Source organism: Peromyscus leucopus, chromosome 15, assembly GCF_004664715.2.
Source record: "Peromyscus leucopus breed LL Stock chromosome 15, UCI_PerLeu_2.1, whole genome shotgun sequence".
NCBI classification, from domain to species: domain Eukaryota; kingdom Metazoa; phylum Chordata; class Mammalia; order Rodentia; family Cricetidae; genus Peromyscus; species Peromyscus leucopus.
The window spans coordinates 60,574,381-60,593,120 of NC_051076.1; the positions used below are offsets into that span (position 1 = coordinate 60,574,381).

An 18,740-nucleotide genomic window follows, 5' to 3' on the forward strand; every position below is an offset into this window, starting at 1 on the left:
GATGTGGGTTAACTACGAGTAAAATGTTACTAAACAAAAGTAGGTGAAGAAATACACTTCAGGAGCTGGAGAGATGCCTCAGCAGTTAAGAGCAAGCACCACAGGCTGCTCTTCCAGAGGGCCCGGTTCAATTCCCAGCACCCACATGGCAGCTCAAAATGTCTGAAACTCCAGTTGCAGGACTTTTGACACAGTCCCACAGACATGCATGCAGGCAAAACACCAGTGAACATTAAAAAACAAAAAAACAAACAAACAAACAAACAAAAAAACCACTTCAAATTAACAGTTGTCACACAAACTGGTCCGTATTAAGAAGAACGTAGAAAACTACAAGAAGCAGCTGGTTGACTGCAAATATACAAGACTTCAGCAATAAAACAGATTATGGAACAAAATAATCTAGAGACATTGGGTAAATGAGTTAGCATATGTCTGGAAAACTAGACTTGATGTTGGAAGGGGGTAAGAATCACGATTGAATATGTACTTTTAAAATTGTTAAAAGTGTGTAATTAATATATATAAACTTGTAATAAAGCAGTGATTGCATCTTAGATTCCCCTCCTGGCGCTATTATAAAAGATTACGCCTCTGGGAAGCTTAAGTTTATGTTTCAGAAACATTCTAAGGCAGCTACTGTGGACATCAGGTGGTTTCTTTGTGGCTTACCGATGACACAGCTTTCTTGACAGCTCACAACTAACGAGATCCAACTGTCTGCCTAGTGGCCCGTCCCAATCCCACCTGAACACCAAGACTTAAAAGGACGTCCAAGCTCCCTGGGCAGGGGACCCCACAGGACCGAGGGGGCAGCAGGGTGGGGGGAGTCTCGGGGGTCTGCCTGCGACAACCCGACTGCCAGGGCCTGCAGGGCTCGTCTCCTCGCTGGGATCGGTGTCTGCGGACAGGGCCTGAACTGCGCTTCCCACACAGAAGCGGGGTGGGGGTCACGCCGGCGGCCCAAACAGAGCCAGAGGAGCCCCAGCCCGCCGCCCGAAGAAGCGGAGCAAGCCCGGAACCAAGCAACATACACCACCCCCCCCCCGGTCCCGATCGGAGCCGAGCGGACCCGAGCCGACCTGGCGACCGGGTGAGGCTGCCCGAGCCCAGCCGCCCCGCGGGTCCTCCCACCCGGAGGGCCCGACGCTAACGAGCACCCAGAACAACCCAGAAGCGCTCTCTCGGTGCCTCCCGGGCCCGCTGCCCACTCACCTGCCACGAACACCACGAAGACGGCGCCGCTCCTCTTGGCAGACGCGATGGCCGCCGGGATGGCGCCTTGGAACCACAGCATCGCTCCCCGCAGGCCCCGGCGCTCGCTCGCTCGCTCGCTCGGTGTGGCGTCGCCGCGGCCCCACGGCCGGCCCCGCCCTCCTCGGCTTCCGGCCTCGCGGCCCCGGGGACACCACCGGCCCGTCCGCCGCTTCGTCTGAGGATCCGGCTCCTCACCGGCTCCTACGCCCGAAAGCGGCCCCCCCCCGCCCCGGGGACGCGCACGGGAGCGCGCGAGGCAGAAAAACACGCCCCCTGCACCCCCCCGTGTCACGTGACCGCGCGCGTCTTCGGGGCCGCGCGCCCCGGGGCCTTATGGGTTAGGTAAGCCCGTCTAGGCGCGCGCCCGCGAAGCCTCGGGTTCCGAGTCCAGGAAGTGAAAGGAGGCCTCGGGAAGGATGACTAACCGCTACGGCGCTACGGCGCGTTGGCGTCGCCTGCAGCGAGGCTCTCTGGGAATTGTAGTCTTTGGAGGCTTGTTTATTTCCTTGTTGTAGAACTATGAACGGTGGTTCCCAGGCACGACAAAAGGGGGCAGTAGGGAGCGCCACGACGTTGTAAGGATAAATGCTAGATAGCGAGCTGCTATCACGCTCTGACGTGTGGAGGCAATCTGTTCCACAAAGAAATAAAAAGAAGCTTTACAGGGGTTCACCGGAAGCCTTTGGCTTCTATTTAGTTTGACCCTGTGAAAAACACAGGATTCAGAGGGGCGTGGTGGCGCATGCCTTTGGTCCCGCCACTCAGAGGCAGAGGTGGGTGAATCTCTGAGAGCTGGAGGCCAGCCTGGTCTACATGGTGAGTTCCAGGACAGCCAGGATATGGGAAGAAATCCCGAATCAAAAACCAAACAAAGGAAAGAAGAAAAAGACTGGATAAAGGCCATAACCCCCCTTACCTGAGGGGAGGTACTTGCAGAATACTGGCCTTCGGGGATATAATGGGCATTGATTAACAGGATCATGTTCTAAAACCTCTAGCCACTATGCTATTGAAACAACTTATTTATTTATTCATTATTTATTTATTTAATTTATTATTTATTGTTGTTGCTATTATTATTATTACTTGGTTTTTCGAGACAGGGTTTCTCTGTGTTGTTTTGGTGCCTGTCCTGAAACTCACTCTGTAGACCAGGCTAGCCACCATCGACTGGCTTCTTTTCCCTTGAGTGAGAAAGGTGTAAAGAAAATTGTCTATATGGAGTAAAATCAACTTGCCCATAGGCCAGTAAGAAAATAACTTGAACCAGGCGGTGGTGGCACACACCTTTAATCCCAGTACAAGGGAAGCCAGGCAGGCAGGTTTCTGTGAGTTCAAGGCCAGGCTGGTCTACAGAGCGACATCCAGGACAGGCTCCAAAGCTACACAGAGAAACCCTGTCTTGAAAAACCATAAAAGAAGAAAAGAAAATAACTTGGTAACTGTGCATATGAAACAAAAATGGAAGATAAAAACATTTGCATTTGTCCTAGCTGCATTCAAACATCAAGTTTTTTTTTTTTTTTAAATGTAAACTACCGTGACATTCCTCTTCTGCTTCGAAGGCAGATACAAGTGAATAACACAGAACAGTATTAGTGGCAAGATGTGGGGCAATAACAAGGGGTTAAGCCCATAAAGTCTGTAAACAAAGCCCAGGTCATGAATACCTCCATTTGTAATCAACATAACCCTGTACAAATTTCCTAACCTCTCTGACAGTTGAGTTGCCTCACTGGACAATTGGAGCCCTGAGGGAACCTGCCCTTTAGGCTATGTGATTACACAGAAAACCTTGTAAGTGCTTAGCAAGTACTTGGTAATTAAGTGCTTTACAGGTGTTAGGTAGGGTTCTGGATGCCTGCCCAAATCACGTTTAAGAAAACTATGCATGTACTTTTCAGAATTCAAAGCTTTTGTTTTGCTAGATCGTTTCTCAGTTTAATCACTGGACAAATACTTGTTGAGAAATGCATTGGTGGGGAGCTGGAGAGATGGCCAGTGGTTAAGAGCACTGACAGCGCCAACAGAGGACCTGGGTTCAGTTCCCAGCACCCATGTGGCAGCTCACAGCTGTTTGTAATTCTAAGGTCTGGTATACATGCAGGCAAAACACCAATGCACATAAAATAAAAATTAGTGTGGCTGGAGAGATGGCTCTGTGGTTAAGAGCACTAGCTGTTCTTCCAGAGGTCCTCAAAAACATCTGTAATGAGACCTGGCACCCTCTTCTGGCCTGCAGAATAAATAAATCTTTTTTTTTTTTTTTTTTTTTTTTTTTTAAGAAATGCATTAGTGGTGTGGAGGAGGTATTATTAAAAGCAGTAGATGGTCTGTCTCAAGGATCACATTCTGATGGGTAACAAAACATTAAGCAATGAATTGGCCAATTACTCTCGCAATTGCTGCTGTAACAAATGCTGAGAAGAGGAACTACAGGATATTATTAATTTACATCAAGTCATTAATTATAGTTTACCAGAAATAGCCTCATGTGAGACTGAAATGCACCACTGGAGAAGCTGGCTACTTGGAGGGAGTAGTATTTCAATATGAAGAAAGGGGCTCGGTGGAGGGAGGCTCAGTGTGCAGAGGCACACATTACTCTGGCAGAGGACTTGAGTTCAGTTCCAAGTACCCACAGTAGAGGGCTCACAATAGCCTGGAACTCCAGCTGCAGGGGATCTCACAACTTCCTTTGGCTTCTGTGGACACCTGCATACATGTGCACATAACACACACACACACACACACACACACACACACACACATACACGTAATTAAGAAAAATCTTTCTTTTTTGTTAACTTAACTGGAGAATGCTAGGTGAGAAGGTTAAATGTTTCAGGCAGAAGGTAAATGCAGAAACAATGCTCAAATTTTTGTGCTCTGAATGCCCACTCAAGTCATTTTGTTTGTGTGCACTTGTGTGAGCATGTGTGTGGAAGCCAACAGTATTTCAGCTGTCATTCCCCAAGAACCATTCACCTTATTTGTTGGGGATAGGGTCTCTTATGGGCCTGAAGCTTGCCAAGCAGACCAAGCTGGCTAACCAGCAAGGCCCAGGTATCTGCTGTGGAGGGGACCCAAAACAGCTTGACCACACAGCTGCCATGACAGGCTTACTGGCAGGCAACACCCAGATCCAGGAAAAGCCTTAAGCTAATACCACCCAGGGATCCACCCAGGGATGAGGAAATACCTGACATCCCAAACATTGCAACCATTAGATAAGGTGGCCAGATGTCCCAGAGTCTAGCACACACCTATTTTTGTTTTACAGATACACCTAGACAGTTGTCAACCAATCAGGGTCCTGAACCCTGGAAATCCCCTCACCCCAACCTCTGCTATGATAAAGACCCCAAACCACCTGAGCTCAGGGCTCTCTGCTCTCACCACTCTGTCGGTCAGAGAGACCAAGTCTCAGAGCTTGAACATAATAAAGGCTCTTTGCTTTTACATGCGGGATTCAGTCTCCATGGTGATCTTTTTGGGGTCCCCAAGATCTGGGCATAACATCTGCCCGTTTCAGGCTCCCCAGAATTGGCATTACCAATCATCAGGTTTTCTGGTTTGTTTGCTACCCTCCAGATAGCTCTGACTGTCCTGGATCTTGCTCTGTAGACCAAGCTGGCCTTGAACTCACAGAGATCCACCTGCCTCTGCTTCCTGAGTGCTCGGATTAAAGGTGTGTGCCGCCGCCGCCGCCGCCGCCGCCGCCGCCGCCGCCGCCGCCGCCGCCGCCGCCGCCGCCACCCACCACCCACCCCGACTTGCTTTGTGTGTTCCCATCCCCCCCCCCAATAGGGTTTTTCTGTGTAACTTTGGAGCCTGTCCTAGAACTTGATCTGTAGACCAGGCTGGCCTCGAAACTTACAAAAATCCGCCTGCCTCTGCCTCCTGAGTGCTGGGATTAAAGGTGTGCTGCGCCGCCACTGCTCCACTTGCCTTCCTTTTTTTTTTTTTTTTTTTTTTTTAAATGGGTTCTGGGGATCAAATTCAGGTCACTATGCTTATACAGCAAAAACACTTTACCCACCCACCATTTCCCAACCTACCCAAGTTGTATTTTTCTTACTTGACAGATGAATGCAACAGAATAGCGAAAGGGGGTGTGGATGCAAGGGGTTCTGCTCCATACAGTCATTTAAGAATTCAGGACTTTGGAATTATAACCTGTTTTGTATGTTCCAAAAAAAAAAAGTGGAAAATGCTGAAGGACCACTGAACTCGATGTTGTATTTACATATCTTTATCTGTATAAAATGATTGTAAATGTCTGTTTAAAAAGGGGAAGTGCAAATGTGAATTTAACAAGTTGTAGATTTTCAACACTGTACACAAACTCCGTTACAAATAAATATTTATGCTTCTAAAAAAAAATTCAAGACTTCCTCACTTTTGTAGTGTTCTTTAAATGTCTATTAGATGTCTATCGGCAATTTGCAACTTCTCCAGATGGTCCTAAGAGCTTGTGAGCAATGTAGAGTCAGTCTGCAAGCCTTTCTGCACTGTGTGAGGCCCTCTAGTGGTACTAATAATTACTAGTTTCCACCTCCACTGTTAGCAATGGCCCAGAGACACTTGGAAGAGGCCCACCTAGCTGCATGAGATTGGAATAACAGTCTGGCCATGTGCCAGGGTTTAAAGACCACACTACATCTCAGTTTGGTGTAGAAAAAAAAAAAATCTTTGCCACAGACTAGAAGAATTCCAGTTTGAAGTAGCTACCATTGTATAGAACCCTGGAGATAGAACATGTCATAGTTCAGTTTGACCAGAGCCTTAGCAGGAAGAGAACAAGTTACCACCTGACCAGGATAGCAAAAAACCCAGTGTGGTGGTGCACATCTGTAATACCTGCCCTTGGGAAGTAGAGGCAGGCAGATTGGGAGTTCAGTTTTCCTTGGTTACATGAGTTCAAGGCCAGCCTGGGCTGCATGAAACAATATCAAAAATAGCAACAGAAGGTCAGGAGGGGAGCAAGGACCCCAGCTGGCAAAACCTAGGAGGATTTGTTTTTTAAAAAATCTTTTTAAATGTCTGTGCTTTTTTTTTTTTTTGAATGTATGTGTACATACCCACAAGTCCAGAAGAGAGCTTCAGATTCCCTTGGAGCACAGGATGTGGTGGCATAGTCTTTAATCCGAACACTCAAGAGGTGGATCTCTAGGAATTCCAAACTAGTCTGGTCTACATAGTTCCAGCCCAACCAGGGCTACACAGAGACTATCTCAAAGAGGGGGATTGCTCAGTGATTAGGAATGCTTTCTTGCAGAAGGCCTGATTTTGGTTTCTAGCACTTACATTAGGCAGCTCACCACCTCCTGGTATCTCTCCTAGCCAGGGAATCCAACATCTTCTGACCTCTGTGGGTACCCACATACACAGAAAAATAAAATTGATCTTTTTAAAATTTTTTTCCCCTTGGAGCTGAGGATCAAACCCAGGGCCTTGTGCTTGCTAGGCAAGTGCTCTACCACTGAGCTAAATCCCCACCCCCAATATTGATATTAAAAAACAACAAGCAAACCCAAAACACAACTCTTGGAGCTGTAGATACAGGTCTTTGTGAGCTGTCTGATGTAGGTACAGGGAATTGAATTCCAGTCCTTTTGACAGAGTAGCATTGCTCAGCAATCTCTCTAAACCCCCCCCCCCTATGATTTGTGATGATGGAGTTACCAGACATGGCAAGATTTGTGTTGTAGAAAAGTTCGGCCTATTTGCGTGTGGAGAGTGACTGGTGCCATTGTCCAGACAAGCCAAAAAGTGAACATGTGCTTTGCCTTTCCCCACAGCACTAGGGGTGGGTAAGATGACAAGCTGACCACTCCAGCTCAATGATCTGCAGTTTTGAAAACTTTTATATCATGAATCTACATTTGATTTTCACTGCATTTGTAGACTGATTACTCAAAACCTACTGTACAGGCAATGATGTTGGATTGTAAAGATGAGAACCTTACTCCAGTTTTCTAAGGTGATAGTGTCTACTAAGACTTAGAATTTTGGTTCTGGGGCCAGCAAGATAGCTCATTGGGTAAAGAAGCCTGCCTCTGAGCCAGACAACCTGTGTGGTAGAAGAGACCCGAGCTGTTCTCTCAACTGCACAGGTCCCCTCACCTCAAATATACGTAATTTTTGAAAAGTTCTATGCTAGAGATGTACAGATATATCACAGGTACTCTGGCTGCAGTGAGGATGACCCTGAAATTCTGATCCTCATGCCTTCATCTCTGAAGTGCTGGGATTACAGGTATGTGCTATTATAGCTCACTTATGCAGTGCTGTGGATGGAGCCCAGAGTTTCACGCACACTGGGCAAACTTGCTCTCTACCAAGTGAACTACATCTCTGGTGGTCCCTAGGATCACTACTCTTGAATTGCAGGGCCAAATACTCTCCCCTTCTGATGCCAATGGGGGTTGAGAGCCCAATATGGCCAGCTTTGGCAAACATTAACGTAAGCCTAGGAACTGTAGCCATGCAGTTGGATTCTCCAGAAGGTAATGTATGGTAACTGCTTTTTCAAGTATGTTTGAGAACGTGTCACCCACCTTGGAGATTAAGGATAACCCTGAAGGTCACTGACCTCCATTTGTTAACAGTAGCATGCCAGCTAAGCCTTTTCATTTTCACAATCCTCTTCAAGCTGGTGTAGTACCAACTCTTCAGGAGTGGCTCTGTGCAACATTTGTTGGCCTCCTGAAATTCATTTAGCCCCTTTGAAGATATCTTAAAATTCATGAGCCTGAATGTATCCATTATGAAACCATTAGTTCTGCTCCTTGTGAGCTGCCTGTTTTTTTTTATGGTTCTTAGTTGTTCTTTTGCAGAGCTGCCAGCTTAAGTTGTGCTGGGATCAAGAAAAATGGGTCTTGGCGGTTCGTGTTCCTGGAGTTGTATCCACACGCTCCAGAAGAGAATTTGACATTGCTGCTGCCATTGTTGCTGTTATAGCAGTGGCGGCCACCGCTGCTACTGTTTCTGGGATTGCCATTTCATAATTGGTTACTACAGCTAGCACAGTGGAGACCCTGGCAGCAAAAGTAGCTACCACAATTAGTTAATCTTTCATTCTATTGGGCATGATACATTTAATTCAATAGTTATATACATTTATAAACTCAAGTTCCACTCGCTTTTGGGATACCATCTTACAAGGACTCCAATTTGCAGTAAGGCTCATTAAGGAAGAGAATGGCTCAGTTGCCTTTAGCCTACTGGCTATGGGTGGGTTAGGACTTCTGTTGGTCTTTTCTGTGTCGAACACACAGATTACAAGCCCAACACCACTTTGAGATCTTTTTTAAAAATTTTTTTTGGAGCTGAGGATCAAACCCAGGGCCTTGTGCTTGTTAGGCAAGCGCTCTACCACTGAGCTAAATCCCCAACACCCACTTTGAGATCTTTGGCAGCAGTTAACTCTGCAGCTCACACACGATTGAGCCTGTATGATAATGAAGTATTCAGAAATGGGTAATTCCTGGGGGGCACTCACCAACCTAAGACAGAGCGACTGTGTGGCCTGTGCAGGCATCTCCATGATGGGTAAGGTGACCTGCTGACGGTCCCATGCAACCTAAGTCAGAAGCTCATTTTTTAGTAAAAGGGGGACCTGTAGGGCCTTGGCACCCATTTTGGGTAACTGTTGCCCAGCTTGCTGACCTTGATATCCTCCCTATGCTAATTCCCTGCCGGGTTCCACCCTCCTGAATGCTTAAGGGAAGTTCCTTGTCTGTGTATCCTGCATAATGGGCGTTAACAGCTTAAATGCAAGACTGTAAAACATCGGTAGCAAACTTCTGCCCTCTGGGGTTCCCTCTTTGTGCTGTAAGCCTGTATTTAAGACCTCCTCCCTCCTTCAATAAACGGCATTCGGCATTAAAAAAAAAAAATCTGACCCTAAAATATTATAGGCTTCCCACAGGGGGGGAAACATTAGGTGATAAAAGAGCAACTTGAACACTAGCTCTGAAGTACTTTCACAGCAGTGCTCTTATTTGAGATAACTGGATGACTTACAGGTGGGTAGCATACTGGTGTGGGCACCCTACACAAAAAGGTACAATTACTGGGAATGACAGAACAGGATGGTAATGAGGTTTCATCACAAACCATGTATTCAGAATGATGCTAACTTAAAAGACACAAATTGCTTTTTAATGAAAATTTCCCTATATTTTTAGAATACAGGCGACTAAAGCCATAAGTGAAACCAGAGACTACTGTATATGATCAAATCCAAGCATGTTACATAGTATATGATAAACCAGCCTCTATTGTCCTAACCATAACATGTGGCTAATTTTATGTCTAATCCTTGTTTTTTCAAGACAGTCTCATGATGAACCGTATAGCAGAGGATAACCTTAATTCTGGATCTTTGTGTCTTCACCTCCTGAGTGCTGGAATCATAGGTGTGCACTATCCAGACCACATTTTACATTTAATTTCTTCAAGCTTCACTGGACTATCACTTAGTGACACATTAATGTGTTATTTTTTACACTTACTTCTTCATGTGTATACATGTATATGTGTAATATGGGTTGCAGGCCTACTGTGGTATTCACATGGAGGCCAGATGACTTGTAGGAGTTTGCTCTCCTTCTACAGTGTAGTTTCTGAGGTGTGAAGTTTTTGAGGTGTGACTAGCCAATAGTCAGGCATGGTGGTAGGTGCCTTTACTCGATGGGCTATCCTTCTGATCCAGGAATACCAGCATTATTGTTATTTGAGACAATCGTACTGTGTAGACCAGGCTGGTAGAGAACTTTCAACCATTATCATGCCTGTCTCCTGAGTGCTGGAATTACAGTCTTGGGCCACTATGCCTGGCTTCAATTATTTTGAGGCTCAAGTGAAATGTGTAAACACAGGTTGGAGGTTTCTACCTGTCCAGTGTTCATCCTTTCGTCATGTGACCCCTGTATTCCAGTCTTTTTGAGGATGGTCACTCCCAGTCTAAGGAGGCTTTCTTGGTGACATCTTTATCCCTGTCTTCAGAAAGCATATGAAACCCCTCCCTCATCACAGTAGACTTGATCCAAGTCAGACCAGCAAAAATTTCAGGTTGATGGTCCCAGGTCTCATGCAGCCCAGGCTGTCTTCAAACTTGCCAAAGATGACCTTTTGACTCTTTTGTTTCCACCTCTCTAGTGCCGAGATTTCATGTGTGTAACAGCACACCTGGTTTATGAGGTGCTGGGGATCAAACTTAGGGCTTTCTGAATGCTAGACAAGCATTGTGCCAAGAGAGCTACATCCTTAACCTGGAGGACTTATTTGTGTGTGTGACAGTGTGTCAGAGGTCAGAGGGCAACTTGCAGGAGTCAGTTCTCTCCTTCTATCACATAAACTGGAAAAGGCACTCTTGCCTCAACTTCCAAGTGCTGTGATTATAGACATGCACTACCACACATGGTTTAAGGTTTGTGTTAAACAAGTAAATTTCTTAAGCAACAAGAGAACTTCACTTTCCTAATATTTTATCTATTTCAATGCTTCCTTTCCTCTTTCCCAAAGAACTACCTTGACCACTTTTGTGTTTCTGACTCAGGCTTTCCTCCTGTCTTTCCTTTATGCCTTTCCAATATTTCTATGCCAGGAAAAAAAAAATCAATTGCGAATGAATGAGTTAGAAGTAAGTCAGCAACAATGCGCTCTGCTGCATGAGCTGATGAGGCCCAAGGGGGCAATGCAGCTGCAGAGTTTGACGCTATGAAGGCTGATGGGTTCAAACATGAGTGGAAGCTTGAGGTTTTCTTTCATCATCAGCTCTCAAAGCCTCGAGAATCGCAGACATGGAGTCAGCTTCGAGAAGCCGGGCATTGGAGCATGAAGACTGCTGGCATGCAAGGATCAGACCACCTTCACAAAGACCACCTGCTGGCCTCTGCTCAAGTCTTACGCTGACATTTTCCTGCTGCTGATGTGGAGAATAACTTAGCTGCTTTGTGCAGTAGTGTGGATGTGCTGCCTTGACTCACACCAAGCACACAAGGAGGGTGGGTTTTTATTTTGAGGTCTCTTTCCACTGTTCACAGGTCACAAGGCCCTCACTGGTGACCTCAGGAAAAGTAACTTCCTTAGCCTGAATGGGAGTGCAGGTCCTCTGCTGTTGTCAACTGTGATACTAGTTGTTTCTCATGCTGCTTTTGGTGGGTTCTCTCCTCCTGCCTTTATGTTTCTAGAGACTGATACGCAACAAGTGCTTTCACCTGATGAACCACCTTCCCAGCCCCTAAAGAGGCTTCTAATTGAAAAAAGACAAAGTGGGTCTACATTTGTAAACATTTATTCTCTTGAACTGAAAAAGGCTTGCATCAGCACATTGTACAGCCTTGCAAAATTACACAGAAACTGAAAATAAGGTTCCTTGTTCATAAGTGCAATGAATCTTGGATGTCCAGTAATCCGCTGCAAACAATGAAAACAAAATGAAACCACTTAAGAAATTGTCAGCACTCTTCAAGTGCATTTCCTCAGGAGATAAAATATCCACAGAGGAGGATGCAGATGAGTGGCATTTAGTTATTGGAAGGACACTTAAAAAAAAGTGGAATAATTTTCCTGCCTAGGATGATTCCTATTTCTCTGTAACCTAAGTGGTTTGATTAAGAGGCATTGAGAACATAATTACCTTACACTTAATGGCCATACTACCTAAATGAAGAAGGAAGGACTCTGTTGGGGAGTTCTGGATTTCCTGGAAAACTTTTCTGTGTTTAGCAATTCAGTGGAGGAGTAATGTCTAGTTGTGGGTCTCCTTAGCACCCTCAGCACCCCCCAAAGGATAGTTTTGACATGGTTTTGACTTGGTTATTCCACTCCTGCATTCTTTTTCTCCCAAAGTCTGAGTTGGTTCACACTGTGCTGGCTGCAAAAAGAAATACAGGTTGCAACTGGTTATAATCACTTTGAAGAATAATTTGCTGTATTTGCTGTACAATAGAGCTTTGGATCTGATACAAGAATTCAGAAATATAAAACAAAATAACTATAAAAGTTACGAGGCATCTGAACAGCATTTCCTTAGAGAAAGCTGCTATCTCTGTATCATTCCTGTGTGGGTTCCTATAGTCACTGGGGTGAAATGATATCTCCCCCTCCCTTTACTGGGTCCCTGGCTTTTCTTCCAAAAGCTGTAACATGTGGCCGCACATCCCAGGAGTCTATATATTAACATCCACTCCACATATCAAGCCAATCAGATGGGAGAGGACAGGGGATTCTAGAGGGTCCAAAGGTGGCTGGTTTACTGAGAACTTGCCCTTTCCAAGATGTGGAAGTCGTAGTGCTTCTTGCTCATTCTCAGCTTGAACTTGTTCACTGAGTGGATCTGCTTCTTCAGTGCACTCTGTGCAGCTGAGATGGAGGGGAACGTGGCTAGGACAGTGTAGGTAGAGGCCAGGTCACTGGGTTTAGAGCGCTCGGGGTTGACAGTGCTATCCCCACTGCCACAGCACAGAGGATGACGACGGAGCTGGGGCTGAGACTGAGGGTCCCGAAGCCATCGGATCTTGGCGCCAATTTTAAAGAGTTCCCCAAAAAGCTTCTCGGCTTCCATTCGAGTTATTCCATCTGGTAGTTCCGTGATTTCTAAGACCTTGCCAACAACTAGCATGGAAAAAGTGAGAGAGTTAATGCATACCTACCACCAGGGAAGCTGGATGAAGAATGTTGCCCCCCCATTATGACATTATGAAAACTCACAAAATCTCCTTTTCTCTTGAAAATCATTCCACCTCAGCATTAAGTGCCAAGGTACTGATCTCAGTCTTGACAGATAAGGTGTAGCACTAAACAGTGGCATTCTCTAGACCAGGTTCATCGGGCAAACCTTTTCTGAGCTTCCCACTCACAATGAGAGATAAAGAGAACAGCACCTGCCCTCCCCACCCATGACTGCTCAGCAATACTGAAGTATAAAGGCAAAAGCACTTTACCACAGAAAGACAACTTCCCATTGACTGTTTTCCGATGGTGAGAATGAGCCCTTTCTCTCCCTGTTCCTCTAGACACATCTTTTCCCTGTGGCCCTCTTTCTTGCTCCTAAAGCTACCTGCCAAGGCCTTACTACGTATACGCTCATATCATATCTAAGAAACTGAAGGTGGAGATGGAGTAATTTCTAGGAACTTTTGAAAAGAACTCTGGAAGAATGGAGCCCATTTTTTTTATGGTGTGGTGGAATGAGTATTCAGACCACTACCTATGGACACACCTGCTTCGCCGGCTCCGAGGTCAGTGGATGCAGCTTTCTTAGCTTGTCTGCGTCCTCGGTTTCCATGCCTGCTGCCAGACTGACCCTAGGAAACCAGGAAGAGTTGCAAACAAAGTTGTCACATTTGAAAACACAGCACCTAAACAAACTTTGGGTTCGTAGCCTTGGGCCTCTCCCTCTCAGCTCACTAGGACCTCTCCAGGAGGCTGTCTTTCATAAACAGGGGTGCTCTACCTGTGGCTACCCCCATCTTCTGCTGTCAGTAGCGAAGCACCACTGAGCTGAGCAGCTGCCACCTTGTCCCTTGCTCTGTCCTACACTGGGCCAGTGCTAACAAGTCTCAGCAGCTGGCTGAGGCATTCACAGAACTTAGTGCTAACAGCTGGCCTCAGCACCTCTGACGTTCTCAGAAACAGTTAGGGTGTCTAGCAACAAAGTCTGTGGAGTAGGAAATGCCCATCATACCTGTTGGTGTGGAATGTGTCCATGCAGAAGAGTAGGAGGGTTGTACTGCAGGGGTTGGCCAAGCAGTGGATACCTGGCATCTCCTGAAAGTCATTAAAACACTTTTCATGGTTCCCTCTTTTTGGCTGTAATGTACTTACCAGAGTTTGCTAACTGTTCAGAAAGAAGATAAACATAGAAAACATGTTTGGAGGGAAACAAGTATACATATGGGTGTATTTTTAAAATTTTATTTGTATGTTTGTATATGTGCCAATACTAAATAAATTATGAGGGCGTGTGGAGGCCAGAGGACAACCTGTGGAAGTTAGTTTTCTCCTTCTCCTATGTAGGTCCTAGGGATTGAACTTAGGGTCATTAGAACTGGAAGCAAGTTCTTTTAACTGTAGAGACATCTTACTGAGCCAGATGTACTTTTTGTAAAATGAAAAAGTTCCTTAACTTCTTCAAAGAGCCAGAGTAAGCTTCTGAAAGGAGAAGAGCTAACTGTGGGCAGGGTTACAAAAGAGGGCTGAGTGGTGAGGACAGGAGAATAGGAGAAGGGATAGAGAAATTACATTGTATGCCTTGAAACTATGCATTTACTTAAAAAAAAAAAAAGTTTTGAGGGTTTTATTACCTATGTAGCCCATGCTGGTCTCAAGAACAAAGAAATCCAACAGCCTTTGCCTCCCAAGAATTGGGATTAAAAGTATACACCAGAAATGGCCAACTTATTTTTAGTTCTGTGTATATGAGTGCAGGTGCCCAAGGAAGTTGGAAGAGGGTACCATATCCTCTAGAGCTGGAGTTACATTGGTGATGTGCTGCCCAATATGGATGCTGGGAGCCAAACTCAGGTCTTCAATAAGAGCAGGACTCACTCTTAACTGAGACGGCATCTCTCTAGCCCCATCCTTTACTTAAAAACAAAGTCCTTCCAGTTATATTTATTATTTACTGTGTGGGCATAAACTGTGGTGGTATTCTAATTGTACTGAAATGTGATTTTGATTGCATGTTAATAAATAAAGTTGCCCGGGGGTCAGAGCTATTAGAGCCATAGACAGAGTGTGGCGGTGGTGGCACACGCCTTTAATCCCATAGATCTCTGTGTGTTCAGGGATACAGCCAGCATTGGAGACATATGCCTTTAAGACCTAGGGGGCTGTACATTCAGACAGTGACGAGGCAGTCATGTGTTTGGGTTTACAACCAATGAGAAGGCAGAACAAAACACTATAAAAAAAACGGAACAGACAGGATATAGCTCTTTTTGGGAAGCTGGGACAGCAGGAGGAAGGGTGAGATTTTAGCTCTGAGTTCTGACCTCTTGGCTTTCTCTTTTACATTGTTTCTGTGTTTCTTATTTAATAAGACGGTTGGTTACATCTACAATAAACTTTTCATGACACAAGTGTGGAGGTCAGAGGACAACCTGCAGGAGTCCGTTCTTTCCTTCCACCAGGTGGGTCCTGGGGAATCAAACTCAGGTTGTCAGGCTTGGCAGCCAAGTCAAGTGTCCTTATATGCAGGGCCATTTTGCCAGCCTTTCACTTAGTATTTTTTTTTAGTCTTTTTTGTTATTTTGCCCCCACCCCACCCCTCCAGCTAAGGACCAAACCCAGGACCTTGCACTTGCCTAGCAAGAGCTCTACCACTGAGCTAAATCCCCAACCCCTCACTTAGTATTTTTAAAAACTAACTCTAAGTATGCCCATGTGTGTGTCCTTATATAGGTATGTATATAGAAAAGCAGGTGTCCCAGGAGGCCAGAGGTGTTGGACTCCCTCGGAAGCAGAATGACAGGCAGTTGTGAGCTGGCTGATTTGGGTGATTTTAGTAAGTACTTGCTTAGAGAGAGTGAATGACTTGGCTTTTCAGCATCCCTGGCTCGCCAACTAAACCCAAAGGGGTGTGGTCGTCAGGACGTAGGTCTGCGTTGACACAGGTCTGCTTTGGTTCTCTTCCACTCAGACGGGACTGCTGTCATAGTAAGGGCGGAAGCAGTGCTGCTTTCATCCGTACTCTCCTTTTAACAGGAGTCCAGCAGTTCAGCCATCACCAAGTGCCAAGGACGCGTGTGCAAGGCACCTTAGGCTCATTCCTTCAACAGCATCCTGACACAGAGAAGTGGGGCACAGACTTCCTGCCTGCCAACAGGGATCCTTTCTTCCTTTCTGAAAGATGATTACTTTTATTATCAATTTGTATTTATGTGTGTGCCTGGTGTCTGCAGAGGCCAGAAGAAAGGGGAATCCTTTCGGACTGAAGGTAATGAAGTTGGCGAGCCATGTGAGTGCTGGAAACCAAACCCTGGTCCTCTGCAAGAGCAGAAAGTGCTCTTAACAGCAGGTATCACTGGACATCAACCCTGCTGTTATCTTGACCTTGGACTCTCTAACCTCCATAACTGTGAAAATAAATGTCTGGTCTTTATAAATGGAAAAAAAAAAAAAAGAAAAAGAAAGAAAGAGAGAGAGAGAGAGACAGAGACAGAGACAGTGCTCTTAACTCTTGACTCATTTCTGTAACCCCAGATATTTAAAGACAAAACCAAAAAACAACCTGAGACTGGGTCTGACAGTGCAGCATGGCTAGCTTAGACTTACCATGTGGACCAGGCTGGCCTTGCTCTCATAGACGACCTCTTGCTATACCTCCCAAATGCTGGGATTTGCATCCATGACTAGTTGGGAAACCGTTCTGATGAACTGGATGGGGGCACTTGAGCAGCTCCCTGGCAGGACATACCTATCACATCCTCCTCTAAGTTCTGTCTGCAGAGCAGACACAACCCAGGCACAATGTAAAGTGTGAAGACACACACAAGTTAGAGTTGAGTATGTCACAATGGTGAAATGAATACAAATCAATAATGTTCAAAAGCTTAGAATTCATAGAAAGTTGCTTAAAAATTCTGACACCTGATAGGCAATGGTGGCGCACGCCCATCGATTTGGTTGTATATGACAGAATTTATTTCCAATATGTTAAGATTGAGTTGGCAATAATCAGAGATGATTCTTTATAAAAGGCTGGACTAGGTGCTCATCACCATTTCAATTTAGTAATTTTTTATTTCAATAATATGTACAAAATCATGAGTGTGCATGTATATCTGCATGTGCTTATGTGTAGTAATATATTAGATATATTATATATAATATATACTTAATTAGACAAAGAGGTCAGGCAGTGGGAGCACACACCCTTAATCTTATCATTTGGGAGGCAGAGATCCATCCAGATCTCTGTGAGTTCAAGGCCACACTGGAAACAGAACCAGGCAGCTGTGGCACATGCCTTTAATCCCAGTACTGGGAAGCATACACATCTTTAATCCCAGGAAATGATGTCTGGGCAGAGAAAGGTATATAAGGTGTGAGGAAACAGAAAGTCTTTCTCTTTAGGCTGAGGATTTTGTAGAGGTAAGAACTAGTGGCTGGTTGCTCTGCTTCTCTGATCTTTCAGCTTTCCCCCTGATATCTGGCTCTGGGTTTTTATTAAACAACCATCAGCTGGGCGTTGGTGGCACACACCTTTAATACCAATACTCGGGAGGCAGAGGCAGGTGGATCTCTGTGAGTTCGTGGCCAGCCTGGTCTACAGAGCGAGTTCCAGGAAAGGCGCAAAGCTACACAGAGAAACCCTGTCTCAAAAAACCAAAAAAGACCATCTAAGATCCAACAACACATACGGACACACAAGTGCAAATAACTGAGGAGCTCAGATGTGCTGGATTTCTTGGCATCTGACTTGCAAGTCGTTGTTAATTGCCTGATGGGGGTTTGGGGAACTGAACTCAGATTATTTATAAGAACAATATGCACTACAAACAAACAAACAAACAAAGCACCAAAAACTTTTTTTTTTATGTGTATGGTGTTTTGTCCGAATATACGTCAGTGCACAACATGCGTGCAATGCCATGAAGGCCAAAAGAGAACATGAGATTCTCTGGAACTAGAGTCACAGACAATTGAAAACTGCCATTTGAGTGCTGGGAATGGAACTGGGATCTTCTGGAAGAGCAGCCAGTGGAGCCATGTAGTAGTCACTGTTCTATTGTCATGAAGAGACACCATGACCAAGGCAGTTCTTACAAAGGCAAACATTTAACTGGGGATGGCTTAGTTTCAGAGGCTTAGTCTATTATCATGGTGGGGAGCATGGTGGCACACATGGTGCTGTAGCAGAGAGCTACATCCTCATCTGTAGGGAGGGAGAAGGAGGGAGGGAGAAGGGAGGGAGGGGAGGAGACAGAGAGAGAGAGAGAAAGAGAGAGAGAGAGAGAGAGAGGGAGAGGGAGGGAGAGGGGGGAAGAGAGAGAGAGAGAGAGAGAGAGAGAAAGAGAGGGGGGGGGGGGAGAGGGAGAGGGAGGGGGGGGGGGGGGGGGGGGGGGGAGGGAGGGGGAGGGAGGGGGGGGAGGGAGGGAGAGAGAGAGAGAGAGAGAGAGAGAGAGAGAGAGAGAGAGCGAACTGGGAATAGCATGGAATTTTGAAATCTCAAAGCCCATCCTCAGGGACAAACTTCCTCTAAGAAGGCCACACCTCCTAATCCTTCAAATCCTATCAAAAGTTCCACTCCATGGTGGCCAAGCATATATGTGTGCTTAAGGGGGTCTCCCTCTCTCCCCCTCCCCTTCTCTCTCCCTGCTCTCTTGGGGTTTCTCTGGGTAACCCTGGCTGTCCTAGAACTCACAGAGATCCACCTGCCTCTGCCTCCAGTGTACTGGGAATAAAGGTGTGCGCCCCCACTGCTTCAGCAGGGCCATCTCTCCAGCCCTCAACTCACTTTTCTA

At 45.8% G+C, this 18,740-nt stretch overlaps 2 protein-coding genes across 9 annotated transcripts in view; both read right to left on the reverse strand.

Annotated features, from left to right (window-relative positions):
• The window catches only part of Ubxn4 (UBX domain protein 4), a 32,504-nt gene extending 31,019 nt beyond the window's left edge, over positions 1-1,485 (reverse strand). The window contains exon 1 of the mRNA XM_037211047.1: positions 1,216-1,485. Coding sequence (XP_037066942.1) covers positions 1,216-1,297 — 82 coding nt within the window. The 5' untranslated portion in view covers positions 1,298-1,485. The remainder of the gene's footprint in view (positions 1-1,215) is intronic.
• Positions 1,486-11,545: 10,060 nt separating this feature from the next.
• Positions 11,546-18,740, reverse strand: part of R3hdm1 (R3H domain containing 1) — a 135,074-nt gene continuing 127,879 nt past the window's right edge. For all 8 annotated transcript variants that reach the window (XM_028874950.2, XM_028874947.2, XM_037211466.1 and 5 more), the window contains 3 exons: positions 13,958-14,040; positions 13,493-13,577; positions 11,546-12,885 (listed from right to left, as the gene is read on the reverse strand). In XM_028874950.2, coding sequence (XP_028730783.1) covers positions 12,524-12,885; positions 13,493-13,577; positions 13,958-14,040 — 530 coding nt within the window. In that variant the 3' untranslated portion in view covers positions 11,546-12,523. The remainder of the gene's footprint in view (positions 12,886-13,492; positions 13,578-13,957; positions 14,041-18,740) is intronic.